This window comes from Passer domesticus, chromosome 8 (assembly GCF_036417665.1).
Source record: "Passer domesticus isolate bPasDom1 chromosome 8, bPasDom1.hap1, whole genome shotgun sequence".
In the NCBI taxonomy this organism is placed as follows: Eukaryota; Metazoa; Chordata; class Aves; order Passeriformes; family Passeridae; genus Passer; species Passer domesticus.
In genome coordinates, this window is record NC_087481.1 from 29,668,256 (window position 1) to 29,695,789 (window position 27,534).

Below are 27,534 nucleotides of genomic sequence, written 5' to 3' on the forward strand. Positions count from 1 at the left end.
AAGATTTTGTCGTGAGGAAAAAACAGAGTTGAAAAGGTCTTTTAAACAGGAATGTGGCACAGAAAAATATCAAGGAAATGGGAATATTTTTCCTTCTGGTAATGATCCACTGCATTGTTAGGGCTTGACTAGTGAAGTGAAAAGTAATACTAAAGCTAAATTGTTTCAAGGTTAATGCCACAATGTTACGACTTTCAGTCTTTTCTTGCTGTTGTTTCTCCTGCTTACAATAGAAATATACATTTAAACCAAACAGTTAAAAGAAATTTCTGACACCTCTTTTTCTTTTTTTACAGTGAAGTTTACTGTTGAGGGTTTGCTTCTTTTGAGAACTTCCAGATTAATGACAATGAAGTTCAAAACAGTGAACAGAAATGAGAAAAATAGGGAAACAAATATAAGAACTTAGTTCATAGTTGTTATATTAAACATTGTATCAGTAGGTCTCCTTTAATGCTCTATGAAATGTCAGTTTCAGTTGCTGATGAATGTAGAGAGAGGTTTCTTTTATCTAAAGTGCTTTTATGGCTATTTTGAGCTTTATAAAACTTCATGCTAATTTCCCACATCTAAAGTTTTAGAAAAGCAGTGTTTGTTTTGAGGAGCTTACACATGAAACTGAAAGTTGACCAAATATCATCTTGATCCTAAAAGTCATTAGAGAAGGAAGCTACTTAGAATAGTAGTGGGAAGTGAGCACTCTAGTTTGAATTAATAGGAAAGATTGGGCAGCCCTAAAGGTTTATAAGTGTTTTGGTTTTTCAAACTCAGTCTGTGTTGGTGGTGTTGAAGCCAATGCCAGTGTTCTTAGGCCATCAGATGGATTACTTGAACCTGTGGATTACAGGTTTTTAACAGCTTTGGCTAGAAAGCAGCAAATTATACTATCATGTGCTCCAGGCAACGCTGTGACTTTTATTTGCCATGGAAAATGCTATCAAATGTGATGGTAAAATGGTCTTTGGAGACCAGATGAGTTGATATTTCCAAATATTTCATGTATGAATCATGTTTGGTATGACAGGAGATGCAGGTGATGCTCAGCAGCTCTCCATACAGAAATGAGATGATGGAAAGCCCTTGGAGAGGTGGGGCAAGATAAGGATCCTGAGCTGGGGAGAAGGAAAGAGCTTTTCAGCCCCTTGTTTACCTCTCCAGTCAGTTTCTTTAAGTTATCTGGCAGCCAGAGGTTGCTGTGCTGTTGCTGTCATACTCTTCTTCGGCAGACCCTTGACTTCCACAGGCACATTGAAGAGCTTAGAATGATGCATGTTGCCCTTATGTTAACTTTTCTTTTTTTTTTTCTGCAAAAAAACTTTGCAAAAAAAGCATCTGTCCTTCCAGCAGATACTTAGACCACTACAATGGCTGAGACTCCTCACGGGAGTTTAGGATGGGCTCTGCAAAAAAATTTGCAATGGAGACTTATGTCCATAAATAATAGATGATTATCCATAGATAATTTGTGACCACTGAAGAGTATTTGAGTAAGTGTTTTGTACAGCAGAGTAAAATACAGCTTAGAGCCCAAGGGAAGAAGACTGGTTGAATAAGATTGTAGCAGTGAATTGGTATTTGAGAAAATAAATGTTTTTTAAGTTTGAATTTCTGACCAGAAGGGCTTCCCTTGGGGGGGTGTTGAAAACTTTTCTATGTCCACTGTTACCTGGTGTTTGTAGCAGAAATAGTTTTCTTCAACCCTGCAAACCTGTTGAATCTGGAGGTCATTATCCCTTAATAGGACAGTAAGTTGGCAGTAGGATTGTAAGGTCTGGTGTAATGATCTTTTCCTATCTCAAATTTTGGCTAAGGTACTGTATCCTTTCAGGTATTTCCTAAAAGGAGTGTTGGAATCTTTTCAGAGTCTATGGAGAGTCTGGAGTCCCAGCACTGAGGTTTCTGCATGTAATGCATCAATATTACTTGCTGTGCGTTTTGGTTGCTGCCAGTTCAATAATACAGTATCATGAAGGGTGCTTTTAAATAAACCTTATCCTCCTCAACCCAGCTTCTTGGAGAGATCTGAGTTGTAACTACTGGACTTTTGGATTCAGGGAATTGGCCTTTATTTCTATTTTAATTCTCTGCCATAATTCACAAGGTTCTTTGACTTGTGTGATGCTCATTTATAGATTTCAAGTGTTCCTCTACATTAGAGTTACTGTATTTTTCATATTTGCAACAGTAAAGATTAATCTGAAGTGAAAATGAGCTGAATTGTTACAAAGAGCTGTTCAGCAGCAGCAAGGGTTATTTGTTTTGTGTGGATAATGAGAGGAGAGCCCTTTTCCCCCAGGACTACCTTCTGCAATGTCATGCTGCACAGTTTCTTTTCTTGCATGGCTCTTCAGCTCTGTATTCAGCAGATTATTGAGTACTTGAAAGTGAGCAGTTCTGGAGAGGGTGAGGCTGTACAAGTGCAGCACACAAACTTATTTCTATCAGCCTGGCAACGCCAGCACCCTCAGCATCCCTTCCAAGCCGTGTGGCTGCTGTCACAGCTGCACCTCGAGCAGGCTGTGAAGGATGACAGTCCTGCTGTGCTCTGAGCAGCACCTCCCCTGCTCTCACACAGACAGAGCTCTCTTCCTTTCCTGCTGCTTTCCTCCACCTCAGCACTTCTGCAGCAGCACTGTGAAAGGTGCAGATGTGAGGCTCCAGGCCTTAAGTGCACGTTCCACATTCCTCTTGCATACATGAGATGTGCATGCCATAATGACAAAGTGCATCTTGCCTCTACTCGAGCAGCTAAAATGTTTTCTTTCTCCCACTTGCCTTCTGGCTGATAAGAGGAATTGAAAAATATATTGGGGATAAAGCAAACATGCTGGTTATAGCCATTTTGCACTGACATTTTTCCTTTCAATTTTTTTGATTCCTCCAAATATTTTTATTTTTTTTTCCTGTTTCTTTAGGATTTCCCGATTTAAAAAAAAACATTTAATCATCATGGTGAAGATTTTAGAATGTGAGTCCTCCCCCATGCTCAGCTCCACAGACCATAATATTGCAGCATGAGTATCTGGCTTTGACCATGAGCCCTGGGCACTGGTTCCAGACTGCAGGGATTGCCCTTGGTTGGTGCTCTCCAGATGCCCACCCAGCCCCTCTCAATAGCAGAGGGGGAGGAAAAAGAGGGACAAGTTTGTGGATGGAGGCAAAGGCAAGGAGATCACTTACCAATTACCATCATGGGCAAAAACATGAGTTGGGGAAGGTAATTTTCTTGCTGAGATGGAATATTTGTATTCTTTGTGACCAATTTGATTTTTTATTGCAGAAACCAGGCAAGAATAGAGTCCTGTACACCTGCTTTCCCCCTCACTTTCACAGCCCCACCACTAAGTGCTTCACTGATATTTTTGGTAGACTTTGTTCCTTAGTCTGAGCTTAAAGGAAAGACAGTTTTAGGTGGTGCTTCTCCATGGTTTGGGGTATTTTTAATTTGTACATTTTAATAGAGAATCTTTTTGTGTAGTTCCAGGTTTGAAAATGTTCTTTAAAGTTCTGTAGATGTAGAAAAATGGAATTTGTTGATGTTTGTTTTAAATCTTTGTAATGTGTTAGGCACAAAGCTGTACATTATGATAATGTTATAAATCAACAGATTGTAGGAAGAAACTCTTAGTTTTTATTCAGGTCTGTTGAAGCAAATATTTGACAGATCTTGATAGATGGAAGTTGTTCCTTTTGAGCTGTGTGTAAATTAACTTCATAATTTCAATTAAAAGTGTGTATTTTTAATGACAGGCACAGACCCAGGGCAGCAGCATCAAATGATTGATTGATTGTTGTTTTTTGAAAAGAAAAATCTTGCTTATTTTCCTGTTGGGAAGAGATGAAACTTCAAACTACTTTTACTCTTTACTTGAGACTTAAAAAAATAAAAAACACACAGAAGCTGAAAACATTTGTTGCTATGAGATGTTTAGATTCTCTGGGGCACCACAAATTATGGGCACAGGGTGAGGGAGAAAGTAAATGTAAGTCTCTCTCTTTATGTTGCTGAGTGATGACATTTAATGCATTTTGCTGTTTGACCTCTTACACTCTCCCACCAGTTCAGTCTCTCTTGTCTCTCCATTATCTGTGAATTTATTCCCATCCACGGATCTTCTAATGAGAGAAATCTAATCACGGCCAGCACACAGCCTGGAATGTAAATAGGGTATGACCCATCATCTGGTGCTCTGTGAAATAATTATGGCCATCATTTCACCTGGCTCTGTATGTGTTGTAGCTTGACCAAAAAACCACTGCTTTCATTGCTGGAGAAGTTAAAAAAACCCCAACAACAAACAAAACCCCCAAAAAGTTTTTAATGAAAACAGCCTAAATTTTTGGCACCTTTTCCTTCCTAAAACATGGAGCAGGAGAAAGATCTTCTATGAGAGGCAGGAGTGCAGACAACCCCTCTTTTTAATTCCCCTGCCCATAAATGTTTTTTCCTTGGTCGTGTTTTTTGTCAGAATGCAAAATAACTGAAACATCTAAGGAAAATTTAATCACTGGAAGGCAAAAATTCTGATTTGATAGTTTATATAAGCTTATTTACCCCAGGACTATATTGTAGTATAGCTGTCTATGTGCAAATATAAACAGATTTCTGTAGGTAATATTGCAATAACTGTTAACAGTGCAGACTGGGGTATCAAATTTGGGGGTTTTGTCTTTAAAAGGCACTTGGGCAGATGACTGTTAAAGAGAAACTATACACACTTAAGGAGCTCTTGGGCCATAATAGTCATGAAACTAGAAATAATTTTTGTTTTATCCCTCAGTGGAAACTTCAGGATTTGATGTTAAGCATTTTTCAGTTAGTGCTGAGACTAAGTGCTTCTCTTGCAGTTTTAAATTTATGTTTACAGTAGATACTTGTGATATTATGACTTAAATTAAAAGGTAAAAATGAAGAAATTGTCACCTAACCAAAATGTCACGAGGCCCATTTTTTCTCTCTAATTAGGCAAAAAGCTGCTAGATAGCTTACTGTGCTGTTATGCTCCAAAAGTGCTCCCAAAGTGGAATTGCTCCAACATTGCTTTTCCCCCCATGTTTAAAGGAACAGCTTTTCTTGCTGCTGTGATTTCATCACTAAAATTCGGAGGAGCGTCTGGCTTAAAAAAATCTTGCAGCCTGGGGCCTTAGAACCAAAGCTAAATTTGGGTCGTTCAGCACTTACTAGCTCAGTGAATTTGTGAATTATCTGCCATGAAGGCTTGGTACCATTTCCCTGGCTCGTGAAGCTCCTGTCCCTTTCACAGTGTGTGTGCATCTGCTCCGTGCCCACCTCCCAGTGCCCCACATTCTTGCCTTAATGGGGGTGCTGCCGGGCAGGATTTGAGAGGCTCTGACCACAGATGAGCTGTTGTGAGGCTCTGCTGTCTGACAAACAGCCTGGTGGAGCCCTGTGATGACAGCAGCCCTGGCCAGCCGGCGTGGTGGCAGCGCGGCGAGGTGACACACGCCTGCCCCTGGCCATGCAGCTGCCACACAGCCCTGGGTGGTGTCCTCTTGCATCCCAGATGGAAACACGGGGAGACACTGCATGCTGAGAAGCACCCTGTGCTGCCAAGGTGCTGAAGGAAAGGGACGCTGAGATACCTTGTCTGAAATCTTGCTTTGTAAGGTGGGGCTTTGTAGGGTTTGTCCAAAATGGGCTGCTCTCACTCCCATCCTTCCTCTGCAGGACTTGCCCGACAGCAATATGTGTGCTCAGTATAAAACTTGCAAAATGGTCTGTTTTTCTAGGCCTACACTTCAAAGAAGGCTTCCAGAAAAAGGAGGTTAAAAAAAAAAAGGTTTTGGAAAACACTAGAGGAGTGAAATCAAAACCGGAATATTTCACGAAGTATCTTAGCTGGTAAATAAGAATTTATAGAGCTTGGATATAAATTATGTTCTCTTTATGTAACTGTGTTTTCAAATGCAGTTGGCAGAGAATTAACTGTGCTAACAAATTTTGCAGGACTTTTGTGATATGTTTCTTTTTTCCTTACCTAATTTTTGGGTTGGTATTCCCTTGCTAATGGACTGGAGTTCTTGCAAATTTCAGCTACTGAAGGATGTTTTTAGGCAAGCTAATTTACCCCCTGAAGGGAGTGAGGGAAGGAATTTCATCTCTTAGCTTGCTTTCTCCCTGAGAGGAGCTTCCCAGCCACTCTGGGCTTCACTCCCAGACTCCCTTCAGTTCTGTCCTCAAGGGATGTTTGTCCTCGAGGCTCTTCAATTCAGTTAGCTAACATGTTAAAGTAATTGTGAAGGCAAGACAGCTTCGTTTTGATTCATGTTAGCATCTCGTCTTCATCCCTAGACTTAATACAAAAGTTAATTTTATCTCGTTAACCTGAGTTGTTTTGCCATTGCTTGTATTTAATTCTCAGTGAGCTTTTTAAAGGTGAGAATTAATCCTTTATCTAATATCAGTATCTATCCTCCTGAAGGAGTTGTAATAACTTCTTTCCTGCTTCTTTCCTTTCAGAGGAGAGTGTAGCTCCTATAAATTGAGAGTTTGGTCAGGGGGCTCTTATTTAGTTGATTTCTGCTTCTACCCTGGAATATTGTTCCAGGACTTCCATTTAGAGGGAAGGAGGAGATACTGGAGCAGATCCAACCTACAGCATGGAATTTTAGGCCAAGAAAATCTTCAGGTTGGTAGTTCAGTCTGTAGTGGACTGTGCCAGTAACTGGGTATGGTGGCTAAGTAGTAACTACCACTCTATTCTATAATCTCAGCCTGAAGATGAGGGGGTTTTGGGTTGGTTTTATGTTGACACGGGATAATGGACTCTTTCACACGTGCAGGTTTGCAAACAAGACCAGACTGGTAAACAGGCCGGGTTAGATGTCTAGTGTAAGTTAATGAAGTCAGTAATGCCAATATTTAAATTGTAACTTTCTTGAACTGCTGTTTTGCTCAAATTATTGATTTGGAAAAGCAATCCAAACTGAGCTGAAAACATTTTTCATAGCTTTTAATGTTTTCATGAAGTACTTCCTTTCATATTTGAAAGGAAAATAGACATTGTACATTGACTTTTGGTTTTAATTTTGTAAGAGAAAGAGGAGTCAAGTTAATTTGCCTTCCATACTGTCAGCACAAATTCCATTCCTGTCTGGGTAATACTTGGTTTAACCTTGAGTTTTGGCTGCTTTTAGTGTAGGATATTGCTCAAGGAAGCACTAAGCAGTCCATCTGCAAAGTGATCCTGCAGCTAACGCTGAATGCCATAAGTTTTTTGTTAAATTAAGCTTGTGGGTTTCTACATGTATTAGGAGCAAGCTGGCTTTTTGGCTGGCCTGCTTTCTCCATGCTCCGAGTCCTGTAGTAGGGCTTTGGAATTGCTTGGCTGTTTGGATTTGGGTGGTGCTCTGCTAAAGCAAGGAACCACCATGGCCATGCTTTTAAATCCCATTGCAGGCGGTTACAAAACAGGTTCCCAAAAACAAGTTGTGTCCCCCTCGCTGCTCGCCTGCAAGTCACTCTAACTTATAAATAGAACTGTCCTGATAGACAGAACTTGGCCCATCCTCCTGTCCTCTTATGCGAGTTATTTTGATTTAAAAATAGAACTGTCCTAGAACTGATACGTATCGAGGAGGTTGGGAAAGTTCACTTCCAGACACTGCTGTGATTAAGCAGCAAGTTGCAGGGAGCAGCATGTGTGCTCTCATCACCAGTCAAAACATCTCCAAGCACGGGAGCACGAACTTCACTTTTCCAAGCTACTGTGTGTTTTGTTAGATTAGATTAGGTTAGATTTCTGCATGTTGTTCCTTTGCTGTAGCTTACCAAATCATACACAAAACACACCAAAATATGTGCACCTCCACAAAGAAGGAAATGTGGTGAATGTTGGAAAGATGGAAATGTGTGTGTGGGTGAGGGCTACCTAGACAGTAGATAAGAGCTGTAATTTGTAATTTATTGGACTGCTGCTTTGATCATAGCATTACTGCAGTGTCTTTAAGCATATGTTCTTCCTGAATGCCAATGCTTCCTTAGCATATTTTAAGGTAATTCTGCCCTGGTATTTGCTCTTAGTGTTGTTTGGTTATTTTTCATTTAAGCTAATTTCTAAAACTAAATTTTCCTTGTCTTCTGTTGGTTAAAAATGCAGAGTATTTTTAAGTTTAGGTTTTTTTGCTTGTGACACACTTTAATGTGCATAAGAGACTTTTCTTGGATGTTTGAAAATCTTAATTTTTCCAGACAGTCTTGTTTGGCATTTCTCCTTCCATTGCAGTTGCCTTAGGCATCTAAATGCACAGAGTTACACTGAGCATGCCAAAAGCCTAGGGATAGAAGAAGGATAATCTGAATAATTTCCATAGTGTAATTTAGAGACGGACTGATGTCTCCAGTCACTTGATAGTAGTTTTACTATCAAAGTTAATTTGTGGCTCTGCAGAGGAATAAAGTTGAAAGGCATGATTTGAAGAAGGAAAAATAGTTTATTCTTTCCTTTTTTTTCCTTCCTAAAGCCTTTCCTAAGAAATCTATTGTGTATTTCTATTAAGTACTCCAGTGTCTAGTACTTAGCTGCCTCTTCTGCCTCCTTACCTAGAGTATAAGAGCTTGACAAATTTTTTGAGGTAAGGAGTAAATGAAAAACAAGACCTCATAAAAGTGTCTAAATGTTGACAGATGAATGATTATTTCAAGTGGTAGAAGAGAGATTCATTACATTTCTTTTCAGCAGGGTTGCTATGGTTAGCTGAGCAATATGGGAGGAGAGGAGTGTGAGAGCTTTTCCTACCTCTCTGAGCATCTTGTGACTATAAAATTCTTCTTTTGCCTATCTAGATTTTTCCTTCACATTCTAAATATGCCATTTCTTGGGAGATTACTCATTTTTTGTTAAAATGAGAGAGAAAACATGAAAAATTAAAGGGGTTCTGAAGTAGGGCACTGATAATTCAATATTTTCAGTGCTACCTGAGTTATGGACAGGCTGTAATGTGTAAAAAAACCCTAAAAACCAGTTTCCATCTCATGGGCTGGACTTGGAGGTACCCACTGGAAAAACCAAAGTTCAGTGGCTGCCTGAGATGAGGGAATGGTTTGAATTTGTCAGTATCTGACAGCCAACAAGTTATTTTGGGAAGAGGCCATTTTTTCCTTTTTTTTTTTTTTTATTCCTGAAGAAGCATGACTGTTTACAACATTTTAATTTAAAAAGTAATACAAAATTGCTTTCTGGGCATACAATTAGCTAAGCACGCCACAAATTAGAGGCTTTCTTTTAGCTAGCTAGTGTAAGGGATCCAAGCTTAAACTTACTTTTAAGAACACACAGTTAATTGTACTTGAGCTCTACCTATATGGACTTAATTCAGAAAACAATGTGTTGTCCAGGTGGATGCACACGTGGTAGGAAATTGTCTTGAAGAGAGGAGGTTTGCTTTGTACATGCATTAAGGATGGGATGTTATTTTGATTGTTTAAGCATTGTTTTACCCACTGTTAACCAGCAGAGAGCAGTTTAGTTTGTAACATGACATATAGAAAAAGTGAAATTGTCAAAGGCTGGGGTGCTTTTTCATTCTCGGAGATGGCCATTAAAAACAAACTGCCTGTGAAAATTCAATTCCTGTTCATTATCAACAGTGTTTGTGTTTTGTACCAAAATATTGCCTGTAAGTATGAATTTGATTATATGTCAGTGACTGAAATGAAGATTCAAGGTTAATTTTGGGTAGTGTTTTGACAGTGTTTACTTAAACCGCGCACTGTATGAGGTGCAGCTCCTCAGAATGCCAACCTTGCCAGGGTGATGTGGGGAATTAAATCCCCAGTTTGGAGCCCCAGGGTCAGGTGATGCCAGTTTGTTTCCAGCCCATGGAGACGGCGAGCACAAGGACTTGTTGCCAGCACACGGAAAACAGCTTCCATCTGATGGTGCTGTTGTGGTGGCTCACTGAAATTCACTTGTAGGGAATGATCCAAGGAGAAAGCTTTCAGGCAAACAGCATTATGAATCAGTGCATTACATCTTCTTCTTTTCTTAGTCTGTGGTATGCATGTTGTTTGTCGTGAGCGGAATGCTGCTGAAAGGAGGGTGAAGGGCGAGAAGATCTGAAAGAGGCAAGGCAGGAGGATCCTGATATGAACCTCAACCACCCCCAAAATGCATGTATCAATTGGTCCTTGCCTGTTTAAGGAAAACCTCGACATGCAAACAAATAGCCAAATATCACCCCCATCCCCTACCCCCCCCCAGGAAAATAACAACACAGCAAACCCTCTCCTTGTCACTTGTGTCAACAACCCCTGATGTGACTGACTTCACCTCAGAAATGGGCAAACCAGCGTTTTGCTACCCTGGGTCTGCAGTGGGAGCACAGAGGATGGGGCTGTTGCAGGATGTCTGATACCTGTTCCACCCTTCACCTGCCCTGGAGGGGATCCTGAGGGGCAATGCAGGAATGTGTGGCTGTGCCTAAAGAGGCGCACAGCCTGAAATATAGTAGTGACATCATTCAGGCGTGTTGGATGGCTGCTGTCATGGCTGTTGGTAACCTGTGGGTTGTGTCTTAATGGGCACAGAGGGGACAGAATTACTGCTCTGAAGTCTCTGGCCTCTCCTGCTTTATGTATTTTTTTTTTCCATGAGACTTGTAGGGAAGCAGCCAAAGCATTCAGCGGAGTAGGTGGCAGCATGTGGAAACATGATCTGTGACTTGCCAGTCGTGCACATACATGAGGCACGTAACACTTGTGTGAGAGACCCTGCAAATCCTGTCACAGAACAGGCGAACCAGGGAGGAGCAAGCTCGCACAGGCAGGAATAGTTGTAAATGTGTGTTTTGCTGAAATGCCGCTGCTGCTTTTACGAGATGAATAATTAATATTGCGACGCTTATTGTTCAGAGCGGCAATTTTCAGGTCCTTTGGACGGGGATCTGGAGCTGTTGGAAGCGCAAACATCTCATCTAGCAATTTCTTCAGCAGCGTGTTGTGCCTTTTATTGTTCGAATCTGCCTGGGAGTGGCTTTAAGATCCAGTAACCCGATCTTTTATCACTCTTGGAGAGGCTTCCTTTTCTGGCGTGCCCTGATGCATTCAACACATGTCGGTATTGTACGGGGCCGGCAGCGGGAGCGAGTGGGGCTGCCTTTCTGCGAGCAGCGGCGGATGGTGCAGGGCTGAGCCGCTGCCCGCCCCGCACGGCCGGCACCGCACCGCGCCTCGGCAGCGCGGACTGGATAAGGAGCGGAGAGGAGAACGCCTTCGCTGCTCTTCAGAGGGCCGGGCTGATGTGAGAGCAGCGCGGAGGGGAAGGCAGAGCAGGCAGCGAGCGGCTCCCGGCCGAGCAGGAGGAGCCGGCGCTGCCTTGAGGAGCGGCTCTCCTGTCACTTGTCTGAGAGGCGTCAGCAGATGGACTTTGGTTCCAGCGCTCTGAATACTTGAGTGGCTTTGCATGTTGGAATACAAGCAGTGATCTCTCTCATTCCCCTTCCCCTGTACATTTACCTGCTGAAAAAATGAGTGAGGAAGCAAAGGAGAAAAATGCTAAACCAGCTCACAGGAAAAAGAAAGGAAAAAAGGTAACTCCCTGTACAGACTGGGTGCTGTAATTGTGGTTTTGTCTCATTTTGTGTTCGACCTATTTGCTTCTGGGTGTGGAGTGGTGGCTTTGGTTTGGTAATTTGTTTTGAATAAGGATGGTGGTAGAATCAGGATGGTTCTGTTTATGCTAGATGCTGATGGGTGTGTTCTTTGCTGGAATCGGTATTACCATTGCAACTCAGTTGTTTTGCATTATTTTAGTATTCCTGGCCTTAAATACATGTTAGTTACAGTATTTCAATATGATTACAGTTTTCATAGTGTATTCCAAACACGGGATTACAAATAAACAGGTATCTGAACGAAGCCTTTTTCAAAGGAGAGACTGATAATCAACATGTGCTCATGAAAATGAATATTCTGGACATGGCTAAGAAAAACAAGTTTACAATAAGCATTAATCTTATGAAAGCTATGAGTTTTGCTGTGTGTCACTTTGATCAGTTTTATATATTTTTGGGGCTTGAAAATATTGTGGTCAATTAAATTCTGGAATAAAATTCCAGTTTCAGTGAGACTGATTTCTCTTATGGCGTAAGCCTTTTGCCTGAAACTGTGCTCAGAAGACAAATTTGATTATTGCCTTCTATGTTGCAGTTTTTTCTTTCCTGATATCCATGTAATTTCTACCTCCCACTTGGAAATGGATGATTTTCATGTGTTTATACTTAAAAAACAGATGGCTAAATCTAGGAAGTACACTTCTTCAGCTTTTTCTTACTTGTTTTAAATATTAACTTGGTATCTTAATTTATAATGTGAATTCCCTTGACTGCTGTAGAAAAAGACATCTGAAAGGTTTGTCATTGTTGCAGAGAATATATTCAGACTCCCACCCTTTATTTTCTGAGCATGTGTTTGCCTTCCTACCATGTGAAAGTGTATGACAGCCTCACAGTTAATCCATTGCCTTGGTGAAGGATTCAGTACAGATTGTTGAAAAAGCAAATTAAACCATATTGGCCCTTCTATTCTTCCAGAATTGCAAAGAGCAGCTTTGGAAGGAGGCATGGAAGGGTGTAATTGAAATCACTTTTAATGGTAAATTAGGATACCTTCCTGACATATGTTTCTGTCAGGGGCGATAGGTTGCCTCGGGACTAGGAGATACATTTACACCTAAATTCTGGGGTGGTTTTAGAATTTTGACTGTTAATATTTTACCATGTTATAGAAACAATTTTTATGGTGTCCAGCAATGTAAGTATCATTTTGTAGCACACACCACTTTCTGTGGCTGAAGCTCATACAGATGATCCGTGTATTCTGGAGGACCAACCCAACTGCCAACAAGACAGAGCAGCCCAGGGCATTTAGGAATAAGCAAACTTTGGAGTCTGCTATTCCAGCAATGGCTGGTCACAGTCTGGTTGTATTGTCACCTAGAGAAGGTGATGTTTCTGTGGGCACAGCTGCCCTGCCCAAATCTCCCCTCTGGTGACTGGAGCGGTGTCATTGGTCTCTGGGGGGAGGTGAAGGAAACAAGGGGACACGTTTACATTTGTGAGCTCCTGCTGTGAGCACAGGATGCCAAGGGCGCAGCCCCAGCGCTCCATGTCTTGTGAGGTGATGGCAAAGGCTGCCCTCGGTGCCTCGAGCCCTTGCCGCACGAGCTGCAGCCAGCGCCAGGGTGTGACTGCAGACCTTTGCCTTTCAGCATGGGCTGCCTGCAGCTGCTCAAACCTGCAGCAAGCCGTGGTCCCCTCCTCGGTTTGGCTTTTCCTTGGTGCAGTTGGAATCCTGGAGGAGCTGGGATGTGCTGTGTTGGGCTGGAGCACGTCTCTCGTGCCTAGCTGCCCGTTAAGGCTGCTTCCATGTGAGTGTCAGACACGGGCTTGACCCAGGATGGCCTGATGGGAAGGGAACTGCTCTGCTTTAAATGTTTTTAAATAATTTTTCTGGTCTTGGCAGAAATTTACCCTTCTTTTCACAGTGTGTTTGGGGGAAGGTTTTAAATGTGTTGTTTTGATTCAGAAGATGAATCCCTGAATGGCCAGTGAAGGTGTACTTGAAGAGCATTACTAAGCTAACCAAGAGGAGTTAGATAAACAAATGGTATTTGGTTGTAAACTCCTGAGCCAGGTGAAAACTTAACTGGGTCTGTGGTTCCAGAGAGTTATGCCACCTGTCCATCCTAAAGAAGGTACCCTGAAATGGGTATTTCCTGCCTTCCTGTTCTCCTTAGATACTTCCTTTCCTGGCAGCTGTGCTTTCTCCATATTTAGCCTTTCCCTCGCCTTCTGTCTCGTTTATCTCTAGAGTTGAGTGGTGGCAAGTCTTCCTTCTGCTCTTTGACTGCTGTTCACCTCCCATTCCCTCTTCATCCACTCTTGGTTTTCCTGTTCTTACACAATTTCTGAAATAAATATGCAGGAGGGGCAGCAAGGGAAAGGTCACACCTTTTGCTGTAGGGAAAATGCGATCTCCAGTGTGTGTTCAGGTCTTCCAGAGTTGTGTGATTAGGTTGTACCTCAAAAATTAGCCTTCACCTGGCAAACAGGGTCTCACTTCTGAGCATAAAGACCTGCAGTAGCTCTGCATTTAGAACAGATTGGCCAAAGAAATAGATTTTCAGTAAGTATGCTGAAAATAAAGCATGGTGGGGAGGATAAAGATAAGAAACCACCCAGGAGGTGTCACTGAGATTTGTTATGAAGGATGGACAATTTAGATGAAAGCAGAACAACACTTTGTTTTAGCAATGTGGTATTCAGTGGGGATACAGCTTTCAAAGGATGATGAAAGTATCACATCAATATTTATTGCTGAGGCTACACTGGGCAGGATTAGCTCTGATGGAATTGGAAGCCTAATTAGTTTCTCTGCTTCATCCTTCAGGGTTCCTCCCTACCAGCAGCCTGTGCCTCTTGTGCCTGAGCTTCAGTTGTCCTGCAATTTCCAGCCACACTTTTACAGTGTCAGTGTTTTGAAACTGCCAAGTTGAATCCCAAGGTGTTATGGAGGGACTTTATCCTGTATGTTTGTGTCATCACTTTCCAGTAAATTTTGGAATCTCAGTTATAGGAGAGGACTGAACTCAGCTGTCATTAGAGATGCAAGATATGCTTTGCTTTTTAACAAAAGTGTGTTCTTTCCTCTTCCCCTTCAAACTGCAAGAATGAAATTAGCCATGAAAATGCCTTGGTCCTCTGAAGCTTTAAAAGATAATCAGACGTGTAAGAATTAAAAAACAAAATTAGATCAGCTCAAAACTTCTGTAGTAATTTTTTTCCACTTCATTTCATGGTTATTTGCTGGGCATCACTCACTTCTGAGAAGTGGGAAATTTCACATTAAACTCTCATACCAGAAGCTTTGCTGAAAATGCATATTTTTTTGTTTTGAGCAATTTTGTTTCCCCTTCTTCCTCTGCCTCCTCCAGGATCTTTAAAAAACCTGCACAATTACTGTTGCTGATGTCTCTCAGTGTATGTATTGCGTAAATCAGTGATGGAAACTCCTAAAAGAAATGTCTAAATAGAGTTTCTTCCTAAAGTACACAGGAGAGAGCTCATGCTGACCTCTTAAGGTCATTCTAATCTGTTTATTAATTCACCTGCCTTGCTTAGTTGATCACTGTAGCATGATTTCAGCATTGTGTTCCATTGCTTTCTATCAAAATTGAATGCCTTGTGCAGGGAAGAGCCAGCTGTTTATGCAGCAGGTGAAAAATCAGTGTTTGGGGTCAGGCTGCTTAGGGCAGCCAGCATTGTTTTTTGGACTAATGGGCAGTTTAGCTCAATCCACTTTTCTTGAGCCAACACCCTGGGCTCACTGCACTGGGAACACACTTTGCAATCTCTGCCAGGGACATTTGCTCTGTTGTAGCTCCAAGGTTTGACTCAGCACCATTAGTGGCAGTCTCCAGAGGGGACTCTTCCGTTGTGGCACACTGCTGAAAGTCTGGTCAGCAGTGTGTCTTTGGATGGGAAATTTCAAGGGGCAGAAACTTCAGTTTGCATGGGGATGTGCTGAGAGATCAGAGGCTCCTGGGTGTGATGAGCTGTTCCCTGCTGCACACTCAGCAGTGGTCTGCAAGAAGAGCTGCCCACGACTCTGGTGGAGCTGGAGCAGGTCCTTTGCAAGCAAAGCCTGTCTCTCCTGAAAGAACATCACTGATTTCAGTGGGGCCAAGATCAGGGGGCCTGAGCTCTTGGCATTTCATCGTTATGTGGTCAATTGATTCCTGTGTGTGTGTGTGGTGGCAGTGGATCCTCTGGTGCTCGTAGTTCAGCACCTGTGAACACCAGCATTTGTCATGACCAGATGAGCAGTCCCGTTCTGGTTCTGAGATTTGTGGTGGTGTTGCTTCTTTCAGAGCTGTCTTTTACTACCAGATTTGCTAATGTGATTGCTTCAGTTCCCGTGCATGTTATTGTTCTTGGGGGAGAGCATTTGCTGATGTTTGCTCCCACTGGAGAAGAGCTCATTGCCGATGGTAAAGCAAAATCTCATGGTAGACTTTTCTGAAGAGTTTTGCAGCATTTAATTTATTCATAAAATTATTATGTGGAGTGTAATTTGATTTCTAAATTTGGGTTTTTCCTGACAAGCTGAGAAATGAAAATCTGCTTAGATTTGTGAAACAAAATGCAATTAGACCCTATAAGGAAACCATATCTATTCTTGTCTTGGTAAATAAAGTTTATATTATGTTTTAATTTCAAGTTTCTGTGGATGAGAAATGGTTGTTATAGATTTAAATTTAATTATATGGTGATAGTCTTAATCCTTAGTATGTCAATACATCCTATGCTGAAAATTGAATTTGGTGCATGATAAATAACTTTGGGTTGGCCTTGCTTGCAAATTTCTACATGTTTGGCTTTAGGATCTATTTTATTGATGTTATAGATTTTTAACCTCATGTTTTCAGCAGATATATTAAAGAGGAAACAAAGCACATATATTAAAGATGAAACAAAGAGCCCCTGGAACTTCTAGAAGATACTCCTCATTTGCATATCCAAATAGTAAATGCCCAGCAACAGTGGAATGGAGTAGTATTCAGTTATTATAACTATTCTTAAACCTAATTGTTTTTTGAGACTTCAGGCTTGAAAACAGTTTTCCCCTGAATCAAATACATTTACATTTTCTTGCCATCTCAGTTTTCTGAACTGCCACAGAAAAATTAAAATGTATTGATTCCTGTCACTCTGACTGGAATCACTTTGGTACATGGTAATACCTTTGCCTTTTATCATACTGGAACAAAAGAAAGCAGATGGAATGGAAAGGTACAAATCTGTTTTGAAAGTACCCATTTCAAATATCCCTTTTCCCTGGGGAAAATACTCTAATTGATATTATCCAACTTTGGTAATATTAGTCAGCAGCTCCTGGCCCCTGGGCATATATGGTTCAGAAATTGTAGGGAGAGGTTGTTATAGTCTATGTGAAATGAAACAGCATGGTGTGTTATGTTACTCATGTTTTTAACATAATTCACTCTGGATAAGTGACACAACTTGCAGCTTGAGTGACAGTCCTTCCACCTTGCTGCTCAATTACCACTCCTGCTGAAAAAACAATGGTTTTTTTAAAACGCTCTTTTTTTTTTAGCAGAGGAATCTTGCAGAGAGAACATGAAACCCGAGTTAGATTATTGGATCGTGTGACACAAGTTCATCCTACAGTTTTGAACTTTTCCCAGAAAAATTCATGTGTGAATAGTTCTCATCTTTCTGATGGATAGGTCTAAGAAGTTGAAGCATAATTGTGGAAAAGTGCTTCAGCTGATTTCTTTTTTTTTTCTCTTCTTCACCAAATTCTGCCCCTTTTGTGGCAATTTCCCCCTTGTATCAAGGAGCCACATTTCCAGCTGCTGTAGGACCACTCACTTCCCCATGGTGCCTTCTTTCTAAGGGATGTGCTTCCTTCTCCCTTTTTGTTTTTAAATTTCAGCATCTCCTCACTGGGTTTCTGAGCTATTCCTTCCCTTGAATGACCCTGTCTGTGCATGTCCTCCATCAGGAAGCTGATGTGTCCAGGTGTGGGTTGAACATTCTGTTCTCTCAGCACTTCCCTCATGTTGCAGTGCCCCTTTGTAGAGGTTTTCCCTCTCCAGAATGGAGTCTTTGTGTTTTCACACCTGTCACCCACAGGACTGAGGCACCCCGAGCAGTCCATTTCCTTGCTGGGTGCAGGATGGCAGAGCAGGAGCGCAGTGGGAAGGGTTCCAGCATGACTTGGTTGGTTGCTGGAGGACTTCCAGTGTCTCCTCCTCCATAAGCTGGGCACTTAGTGTCCAGGCCAGGTTGTCTCCTTTGCAGTAAATTGTTTTAAGTACAATTAGGTTACAATTAGATTTGATTACGGAAAGTGGGTTTGGGCTGCAAGAGGCACAGTGGATCAGCTCCAGTTTCATCCTGCAGTTCTGCAGCCATCAGTGCCACAGGGACCAACATGAAAGTTTTTGTAACAGTCTTTTTTAAAACCCTCTGTAAACTTCAAATTAGTTTGGGTCATATGGAGACCTTTCCTTAGAACCTGAGTGGCTCTGTTCTGTCTCCTTTTTCCAAACCCTGTGACTGATGCAGCCACAGAATTCAGTAGGTCTCAGTGCTAGTGCCTAGGTAGGTCTGGTAGGTGTTGAAGTGCTTATCACAGTTATGTAATGGTTGTCACTTAAGCTAAAAATACTTTGATCAATCTGTCAATCACAGATTGAGAAAACTAACTACATCTGGGCATCCCCCTTTGAATTCCTAACAAGAGCCTGTGCATCTGCATAACCCTGACTGAGCATGGGTTTGTTCCTCAGCCTCCTCACCTCATCTCCAGCTTGTGGAGGTGGTGTTGGAACCTGCAGCTTTCCTTCACCTCTGGCTGACTCCAGGTGGCGATGGGGATGGTGCTGTGCTGAGTTCTAGGGTACAGAGAGCCAACACCCTGCTAGGAGGGAGCTACTTCTATCCCTTCTTTCTGTTGAAAATAGGAAGGTAGCTTAGCAGGGAAGAGGTAATTACAGAAGTAGGCAATTAAGGAGTTTAAGCTGAAAAAGTAGATGTTGCTGAGGCTCCCTATTAGCTTCACATGCTGAAAACAGGACACCGTGCTGGCAGCTGGATCTTTCCTTCATCAGAAAGGTTCACCTTCAGGATTTAAATCCTAACGCTGTATAAAAACATTTTATTAAATTGGCGTAAGGTTCTTTTTCAAGTGATGAAGCTTTTTGGTATCTGATCAAGCCAATAATGTAATGAATTCTCATTGATCACTCTTCTAAAGAGCTCAGACTTGAAGTTTGGAGTATGTGTAATAGTACTGTATTTTTACAGAAACAATAATTGCCACATTGTCTCCCAGTTATTTCCTAACTTGCTAACGGAGATGCAGGTTGTTGCATTCCATTGGCTGCCAGGTGCTGGCTCAGTTAGTTGAAAGTATTTGCTGGATAAATGGCAACAGGCATGAACTTTCCTGTCCTTTCGTCTCCAGACCAGCACAGGGCAAACTTGGCATTTTTCCCTTAGCATGGAAGGTGAGGAATTAATTGGCTAGGTAGGGTAAAACTACACATGTATATTTTATTTAGCATTTCTTTGTGATGTAAGACGCCCCATGTCTTACTATGCCTAAATTGAATGCATAGATAAGTATGTTTAAGACACTTAAGGTGTTACCACCAGAAACTTATTTCAGGTTTGTGCTCACAAGAGATTGTGTATTATGAGAATTCTCTATGGCACATTAGCAGTTTGTGAATGTAAACAAGGATTGATTTGTCGGAATCATTTTTTTAAAGCATCTTGCATTGAGAAAAGGAATAATATAAAGAAATGTGGTTCTTCATATTCACCATTAAATCTGTTTCGTGGTTTCGTTTAAAGGGAATAATGCTTTTTAGAGTAAAAATGGCTAAATAACTTCTATGTATTACTGAGGTGTGTGTAGTCTTCTAGTTGGGTGTAAGTTTATACATGTGTCAAATAGATCACTGCAAGCTGTGTTCTTCCTGGTTTTGAGTGTGTCATTCATCGAATAATCTGTAGTGAACAATTTTATCAATTTTGGTCTTAATGAAATAATACAAAACCCAAAAGGTGAAAAGAACACCAACAGTATGGTTTGGTTGTACTGCGTGGTATTTGTGTGATGTCCTCAATGGTGTTTTTAAGTCATTCCTTAGTCAAGGAGTGGCTGATGGTTTTTTAAGCAAGGTCCAATCACTAATTTGTCAGTCAATTTCTAAACTAGAAAATAAGAATCTTTCTGAAAAGCTGTTGAACATGTTGATAAGACCCTTTTAATCTCAGTGATTCTGGTGTGCTGGGAGTTGCTAATTATCTTGGAATTTGTGTCAGAGGGGTGAGTGGGGGAATCTGGGAACTGAGGGAGGTGGTGGTGGAGGAAGTGGAAGCAGAAGGTCCATCCGTGGTGGCATTTCCTTGGGCAGCAACAGGGAGAGGACACTCACCCTCTTCTGCTCATTTCCAGCCTTTTCCTTTGGCTGGGGTGGTGCCTCCTAAGAGATATGGATATACCGGTCTTGCAGCCTGCGAGAATAAATGGTGTTTGCTGAGCACTCCAAACCAGGAGCTGCTGTATGTGGTGGGGATGAAATTCATCCTGGCAGAGATGGTCCTCTCCAGGCAAAATCTCAGCCTGGTGTGCAGGATGTGAATGCAGAGCCCTTGGGCAGAGTGCTTGGGGTGCACAGGTACTTCTCCTCAGATGGGGTTAATGCTGTGCAGATGATGCAGAGGGCTCTTCCCCTTTTCCCTGCTCCCCTAAACAGACCTGTAATTTCATTTACTTAATTACCGTTGTGTGTGTTTGCTTGGGAGGCAGTATCACTACTAATTAGTAATTAATATTTGCAGTAGAATGCTAGTGTGGCATTATCACAGGGGAAAGCCTTAGCAAATGGAGTGATGTCACTTGGAACAGTCTTCCAGCTGAAAATTTGTTATCAAAGATGGTCTGTGTAATTCTGGCAGCTGGTTCCACTCACATTCTATTGACTCTGAAGGACACATCCCAGAGAGGGGTTTTATTTAATAGTCCTTTTATTTTAGAAAACCTAAATATGGGCATGTCAGTCCACCCTAAACCATGGTGAGATTTAGCTATTTCATTCAGGCACCACAAATTTAAGCCTATTTGGTGCAGAGTGGTTTCTCAATCACTTTTCTTGTCTAAATTCAGTTTTCAAACAAGTTTCATTTAGAGCATTTCTTGCACTTCATATGTGTTCATTGCATACATCTTGTACAGCTCCTTCAAAAGAAGAAATGAACTAAAGAGTACAAGTGACAATGGAAGCAATTAACCTGTTTGCTTTTATTACTACCAATCCTGCACTGTGTCTCTTGTTAGAGCTCCTTCCACACCAGTTACATGCGAAGTCCTGGCATTCCTTGCCACTTGGTAAGAAACAATTTTCTGTCATTAGGAGCATCAGCTGAAATAGTTTCGGAAGGCAAAAATAGGAAAAAGTATTTCTTATGCAGGTGAAATGAGTAAATAGCTTCACTTTTAAAGCAGAAGAATCATTCTATCACTCATCATTCAGTCCCAGCTGAAAATGAAGCTATATATTATTTTAGAATGGATCCCTGGGGCATAAAAGGATATTGTTGAATTTGTTGATATTTCAACTCAATTCCATTTGTTGAATTGTTGATATTTCTTTTTTTTTAAAGAAAGGAGAATTGTGAGCATAAGTGTAGTGATAGTTTTAAGTAGCAGAAACCAGGCAGATAATGTGTATAGCAAGGAAGACAGGGATCTGAATCAAAGTACAGCTGGAGTTAGGTGATTCAAGCCTGCTTATTTTACTTATTAACATGAAGATAAAAAGTATTACAAGGGTGGTGCTTACAATATTGTAATCACCTACTAGCAAACTATTTGAGAGAAAAGGTTCCCAAGTAGATGTAGCAATCTTGTGTTTATGTGCTTATGGTTTATAGAGTTTTCACAGTTTTGGTCTTTAAGCAGATTTCAGCAGGCACCTCTTTTCTTTCTTTTTTTTTTTTAATATACGGTATGGGACAAATATTCTAAAAATGTGAAAATGATGAGGAGTTTTAAAAAGATATCAAAATTTTGTTATGGAGCCTCATAACTAATGCACTAAATTTAGCAACTAAGTAACTCAATAAATGAAAGTATGTGAAGATCAACTGCTGGCAGTTAAAATAAAACCAAAGAGGATGTCTGTTCATCCACAGGTATAGATGAAGCTGTCAGGAATATTGAAGTATCATATTTGCAGTAAGGGCTGTAGGTGGTTTATCTGAAAGCTGAACTTTTAAAGGTGAAATAGTGGCCTGAAACATTCTAATCCATGATGCTATTAAAGCGAAATTGAAGAGAATATCCAAGGCTGGCTTTCAGAGTAACTCTTAAGCAGGAGCATAACTTTTTATTGAATTTAGGAGAATAGTTATAATCAAGAACTGCAAAAATATTTTTTTTTAATCCAGCCCTCAGATGTACCAGTTTGAGCAGCCACATAAGTGGTGGGGTGCCTAGATTTGTGCTGAGCCTGGTAACATTACCCACATTACTCAGCAGCTTAGTATTGTAAAAAATAAAAACCAAGTGAAATATCTGGAAACAGTAAAAATTATGTTTCAGGAGAGAGATTTGAAATTTTCTTTTAAAAGTTCCCGAGCCCACGGGTGCTGGGTGAAGACTCTGGTGCAGCCCCAGCTGGGCTTTAAATGCAGGATGCAGGTTCGTTCTGCATTGCCCTCTAGCGTTGCCTTTAAAACAGAAACCAAAAGAACCCAAAAAGCCCCAAATGCAACAAAACTGAGGAGTTATTTGCTTCCACATTCATATTTTCTCTTGCTGCACCAAACCTCTTCTTCTTGATGCGATGTCTGCTATGTAGTGAGCTCAACTGGGTGCCTCTGTTCCCTGTTTACTTGGATGGAAAGTAGGTGTCCACAACTACAAATATTCTACTTATCCTTTCCAGGCATCTTTGTTACAGACATGGCTTGACTTCCTAATACGGGGATTTTCTGTCTCTCTCCGTGCTTTCTCCTTTTCTTTGTAGTACACACACACACATGCATTTAGCTGAGAATGGTGTCCTTCCTACTCCTTGTCATGTCTCAGGCTTTTCATTTATGAAAATCTATAGCTGTGTTAAATGAAAAGATGCCTTTACAATGGAATATTTCACTCTGAGCTGTAGAGCCAGCCTTTGATTTCTGTATTCACTCATAATTCTGCTTTTAGGTGTTGGCTGCAATACGATCTTGAAAACAAAATTAAGATGTGGCCACTCATCACTTTTGTTTTTCACTTCTCTACGCATACATATGTATTTTTAAGGAAGCTCCATTGTGGCAGAACTGACCCTGATGTCAAATGAAATGCAAAGCAGGCAGGGCCAGTTTGGAGGGGCAGTCAGCAGCCCTTTGCAATGACCTTGAGAGGAAGAGAGCTCCCGTGGGCTGCAGCGTCCAACTGTTCCCTGTGCTGGAAACTGTGAGTGAGAAGAAAGTAGCACAGATTCTGCCTAATTTCTGGAGTGGGTGTTTTTATCATCAAATTTCAGAGCCTGGTATTTACACCTGATTGTAAACCAGGGCTAAGCATGGCTCATTTTCTGGAAATTGCATTTAATGGAAGGAACCTACCTACTTGATACTTGGTAGATTGCTTCCAGAGCATACCAGCAAACCTCAGCAGCAGTAAGGAAAAGGAGGTTAGCAATCTAGAAAAGTTTGAGTATGAGGCAGGCAAGCTGGCTGCCTTTAAAGGATCTGCTGCTCTGATTTTTGGCAGGTCACGCAGTGCAGGAGGAGCGGTGCTTTCCTGACCTGTGAAGCTGCTGGCTGTGCCTCCAGCTGCTGTTGAGGGCACTGTGGAAAAGGAGGAACAGGCACTAGCCACCTACTAGTCCTTGGTCTTTGTCACTTATCAAAATGACCAAGAGCAGTTTGGTGGTGGGATGGGGAGGATGGCCAAGAGCCAGTGTTCTCATAGAGCTCACCTCACTTCTTTTGTTTTTCTTTCTCTTCTTTAGGTCTTGCCCATACTTTTAAGTTCTATCATTTGTTTTATAGTGTACTCCAAAATAGAAGGGGAAATCTGCTTGTAAATGGTGTGGCTAAAGAACGGTCAGCATGTTTCTTACAGATTTTTTCCTCAGTTTTTTTAGACACCAATAGATTTTGGATACTGCTGGATCAGTTTGCTACATTATAGTATTGTCAGAGTTTAAAGTATATATAAAATGTATTCACAGCAATAGTAAGATTGCTTACAGCAAGTTTAGGAATAAATTATGTATTACATCCTAGGTCTTTTTCTCACCTTTTAAATTTGCTGTGAGCATACTGAGAAATCAAAATGACAACCTTAGTGGTCCTGAAATAGTGTCCTTTTCTCATCTTGTTCAGGTCTCTGGAGGGCACCCTGAAAAGACAGCAAAGTTCAGTAAACAGCAGGAGTATGTTGAGTTACTAAAGTCAGCATCACTTTTGTAATCATTTGGGATTTATTTAGGGGTGGTAGAATTTTTTTTCCTTTTTTTCAGTCTTGACAGGAATACTGATTTTTATTAAGCAAAGTTCATAAAAACAGGAGTTCATGCTCCTTTCTGAAACAGGAACTAAGCAGGAAAATGTCATCCTTTTTTGTCCATTTTTCAGAAGTCCTTGTAAGTTTGAAAACAAGAAAAGGATTTAAATAGGTGTAAAAACTACTTTGGGGTGTTTGTACAGTCAGTCTAATAAGGAGTGCTGGAAAATAAGGGGAAAAACTCCACAATACTTGAACTTGGGCATTTTCCTGTTACCCAGAATATAATCTCTTTAATTGCAAACCCACACAATAAATAGACAACAACACTTTGCCTGTGAGGTTGTAAAATATAGTTTGAGGGCTTTGTCAAATGCAGTTACTGTTCTGTCTTTTGATGTTTGTTACTGGTGCTTGAAGCTATTCCACAGCTGTGAGGGACAGGACTAGTTCTAAAATAGGAAACAAAATGTTAATCTATGCAGGGCTGGATTGTAGTGCAAAATGTCAAAAAAGACTATTAACTATTGTTTAAGATTTGGAGCTCTAAAGGGATGACAGTTGAGATGTCTGATGAAACAAGGATGTACAATAATTTTTGTGAAGGATACCTTAATGCAATGAAGGAAAACATCCAGATCTGGGCAAAATCTACATCTATAATACAGGTTGTTGAAAGTGAGCACCCAAATCTTTGTCCCTTACACCTGCCAGCACATTTCCTGTCAAAGCTCTAGAATTAGTCCAGGAGTAGTCCTGACTCTTTATTTTACTCCTGCAGCAAGGATTAATATTGACTAGACTTTTTGTCTAAAGCCAGAATTTTCAGAAGGCAAACTAGGAGCAGAGATTACAGAGCGCTCCAGTTCTCAAGTGTTGAGCACTCAGCAGCTTCACTGAAGAGTGGGAGTTGCTTGTCTGTTCAGCAGTTTTAAAATCAGGCTACTTGTTTGGCCCGACTTAGCCTGTGAGGTTTTTTTAAATGCATTACAGCACACTTCTGTGAATGACTATTAACAATGCCATTATGCAATTCTTTGCCATTCATAATGATGGGCATACTGCAGGGTGCATGCTGAGATAAACCCCACAAAACTAGGAACAGGTTTATAATTAGAGAGGGGGGAAGGGGAGAGAAAGTTATTTGGAACATATTTTCGCTTTGTCTTTATTTCTGAAAATGTGTGATATGTCCATCTGGAGCTAGGCAATATCTGTGCTCAGTCGGTTGGGAAGAGAATGATGGAATGTTCTGACAAATCCTCTTCTCACAGCAGCTTCTGTACCAGGAGTAGCTCTTCCCTTTCTTGATTGTAGCAGTCATACTCTCATGAACTGCATCTTGGTCTCTGTTGCAGTTAAGAGCTGGTCATGCACAGGGTAGACTGAAATAATCAGTCATAGTGTTGGCTTGATTTTTCTCTTCAGAAATTTTAGCAATTTTTTTAAGTATTTCAGCACTCTTGGATGAGATTTTGTGAGCGTTTTATGGTTCATCTCATCACCGGGGTGTGCATTTCAGCAGAAAGGAATAGTGCCTCAGAGACCTGGATATTTAGTATACAAAGTGTATTTTAAAAAGTCTACCCCAAGTGTTGCATATCTGGACTGTTCCCTCTATATAATCATGGTGCTGAATGTATAATGAGATGAAACTGAAAGAAAAAAACCCCCACTTGGTTCTGTGGGCTAATTAGGGGCCCAGAATGCAAGTGCCCACTTCATTTTAGGACTGTTTAGAAGAGAGAGCCTTTTTGTATTATTTTTGCAGGTTTCTTAAGTAAATAACTTCCTGATGCTGCATTAGTGACAACTGCATATGAGTGTGTGGTTTATGCTGGGGGTGACAAGGGCTGTCAGGGTTCAGGAGAGTGCAAGTTGAACCTTTTGGTGCACTGTGGTCTTTACCCCAATATTTCAAGTGATGGCCCCCTGTGCTGAGTTAGTTACAGCTGTCAAAGTATAAAATTGGTGCTGTGTCAGAATGTTTGAGGAGTTTTCCATTGCTTTTGAGGCTGGGGTAGTGGTGAGGCTCTGATAGTGGAGCAGGATGGACTCTGCAGAGCAACTTGGGCCTTGTGGAGATCCCTTAAGGACATCATGTAGAGAAATCCTGATTTCTTCCTGGTCAGAATTCCTGTTTCCTTACAGCCAATGTGCAGAATAGCCATGTGAAGTGGTGCCAGGGCCTCAACCCTCGTGTCTAAACTAAAGCCATGAGGAGATGAAAACAATTGTTATAGGGTTGAGACTGTCTTGAAATTTTATGTAGTTTGATTAATTTTATCCTTGGGAAATGAACACCCTGGTGGGATTTTAAAGTAACCTTTGGATTTTTTCATTAAGTTAATGCATATTAATTCATGGCAGAATTAATCATATCTTGGTTCATATTGTACCCTGCTTGGATTTAGTCACTAATGCAGAAATTGAAGTGGTCCAAAAAAGAAATGTCATCTTACTCAATATCGTTATACATTTCTTCTAAGATCAGGTTTCCATATAATGGTAGTATGATGCAAATAAACACATCATTCTTCATCCTTTATCAAATAATTCGGAGGAAAAATGAGTCTTTATCCCTAACCAGGAACACGTCTAGCATATTACACCATCAAGAATAAAAGAAATACTGAGCTGTTATTCTGTGACTCAGCAGGGTGTACAGGCAATCTGTCCTTGTTTTGCTTTCTTGGGAATAAAAAAAAAAGTCTAAATCAAGCTTAACACCCCCCTGAAAAACTCAGATCAAGGATTGGATGGAGTAGGCACCTGGATTTCAAACTTTGATTCAGAAGGATTGTTCATGGAAATCATGGGATTGTGAGGAAGGTATAGAACTGAGTCTTTATCTGCATCTGATTGCATTGTTCCCTGTACAAAAGCATTACCAAATCCAAACCTCAGGCAGCTGCCATACTCCCATTGCAGAAATGTCACTGCCATTCCAGCAGGGAAGTGAATGCAACATCCACAGCTCACAGAATGAGTTTAAATTATTCTTATCTATAATAGTTTTATATCTGTGATACTGAGGCAAAAATAAAACATGCTTTGGGTAATATGTATAATGTGTAACCTAAAGTACAGCATTTTGTGTTTTCTCTTCCAGCTTCAGTGTTAGTATTTGAGGCTTTTGCAGTTTTGGGGGGTTTGAGGTTTTGTGGGACCTTCAAACTTCACCTAAATTGAACAGAAGCTGTTACAAATCTGTCCTTGCAAGACATCAACGTTGAGAAGAATGCTGTCAGTGATTTGGGGCGGGAACAGAAGGGAAGGGCAAAAAAGGAGATTTGGGGCATCTGCCTTGAAAGTGGGTTATCATCTATACCAGACATGCCGTTGTCTCTCTGTCATCTATATTTATTGCAGTGAAAAGTGGATACATGCTGCTTCCAAACCCAAATTTGCCATTCATTTCCTTTGTACTTGTTCTGAATGGGTATAAACTGTGACCAAACCTACCAGGC

At 41.0% G+C, this 27,534-nt stretch overlaps 1 protein-coding gene across 2 annotated transcripts in view; it reads left to right on the forward strand.

Moving 5' to 3' along the window:
• The window catches only part of ANK3 (ankyrin 3), a 338,252-nt gene that overhangs the window by 41,432 nt on the left and 269,286 nt on the right, over window positions 1–27,534 (forward strand). Inside the window, exon 1 of one of the 2 annotated variants that reach the window (XM_064430020.1) lies at window positions 10,703–11,550. The exons of the other annotated variant lie outside the window; for it this stretch is intronic. Within the exon in view, the coding sequence (XP_064286090.1) occupies window positions 11,488–11,550 (63 nt within the window). The 5' untranslated portion in view covers window positions 10,703–11,487. Of the gene's footprint in view, window positions 1–10,702; window positions 11,551–27,534 lie in introns of those variants that run through there. 2 annotated transcript variants of the gene reach the window in all.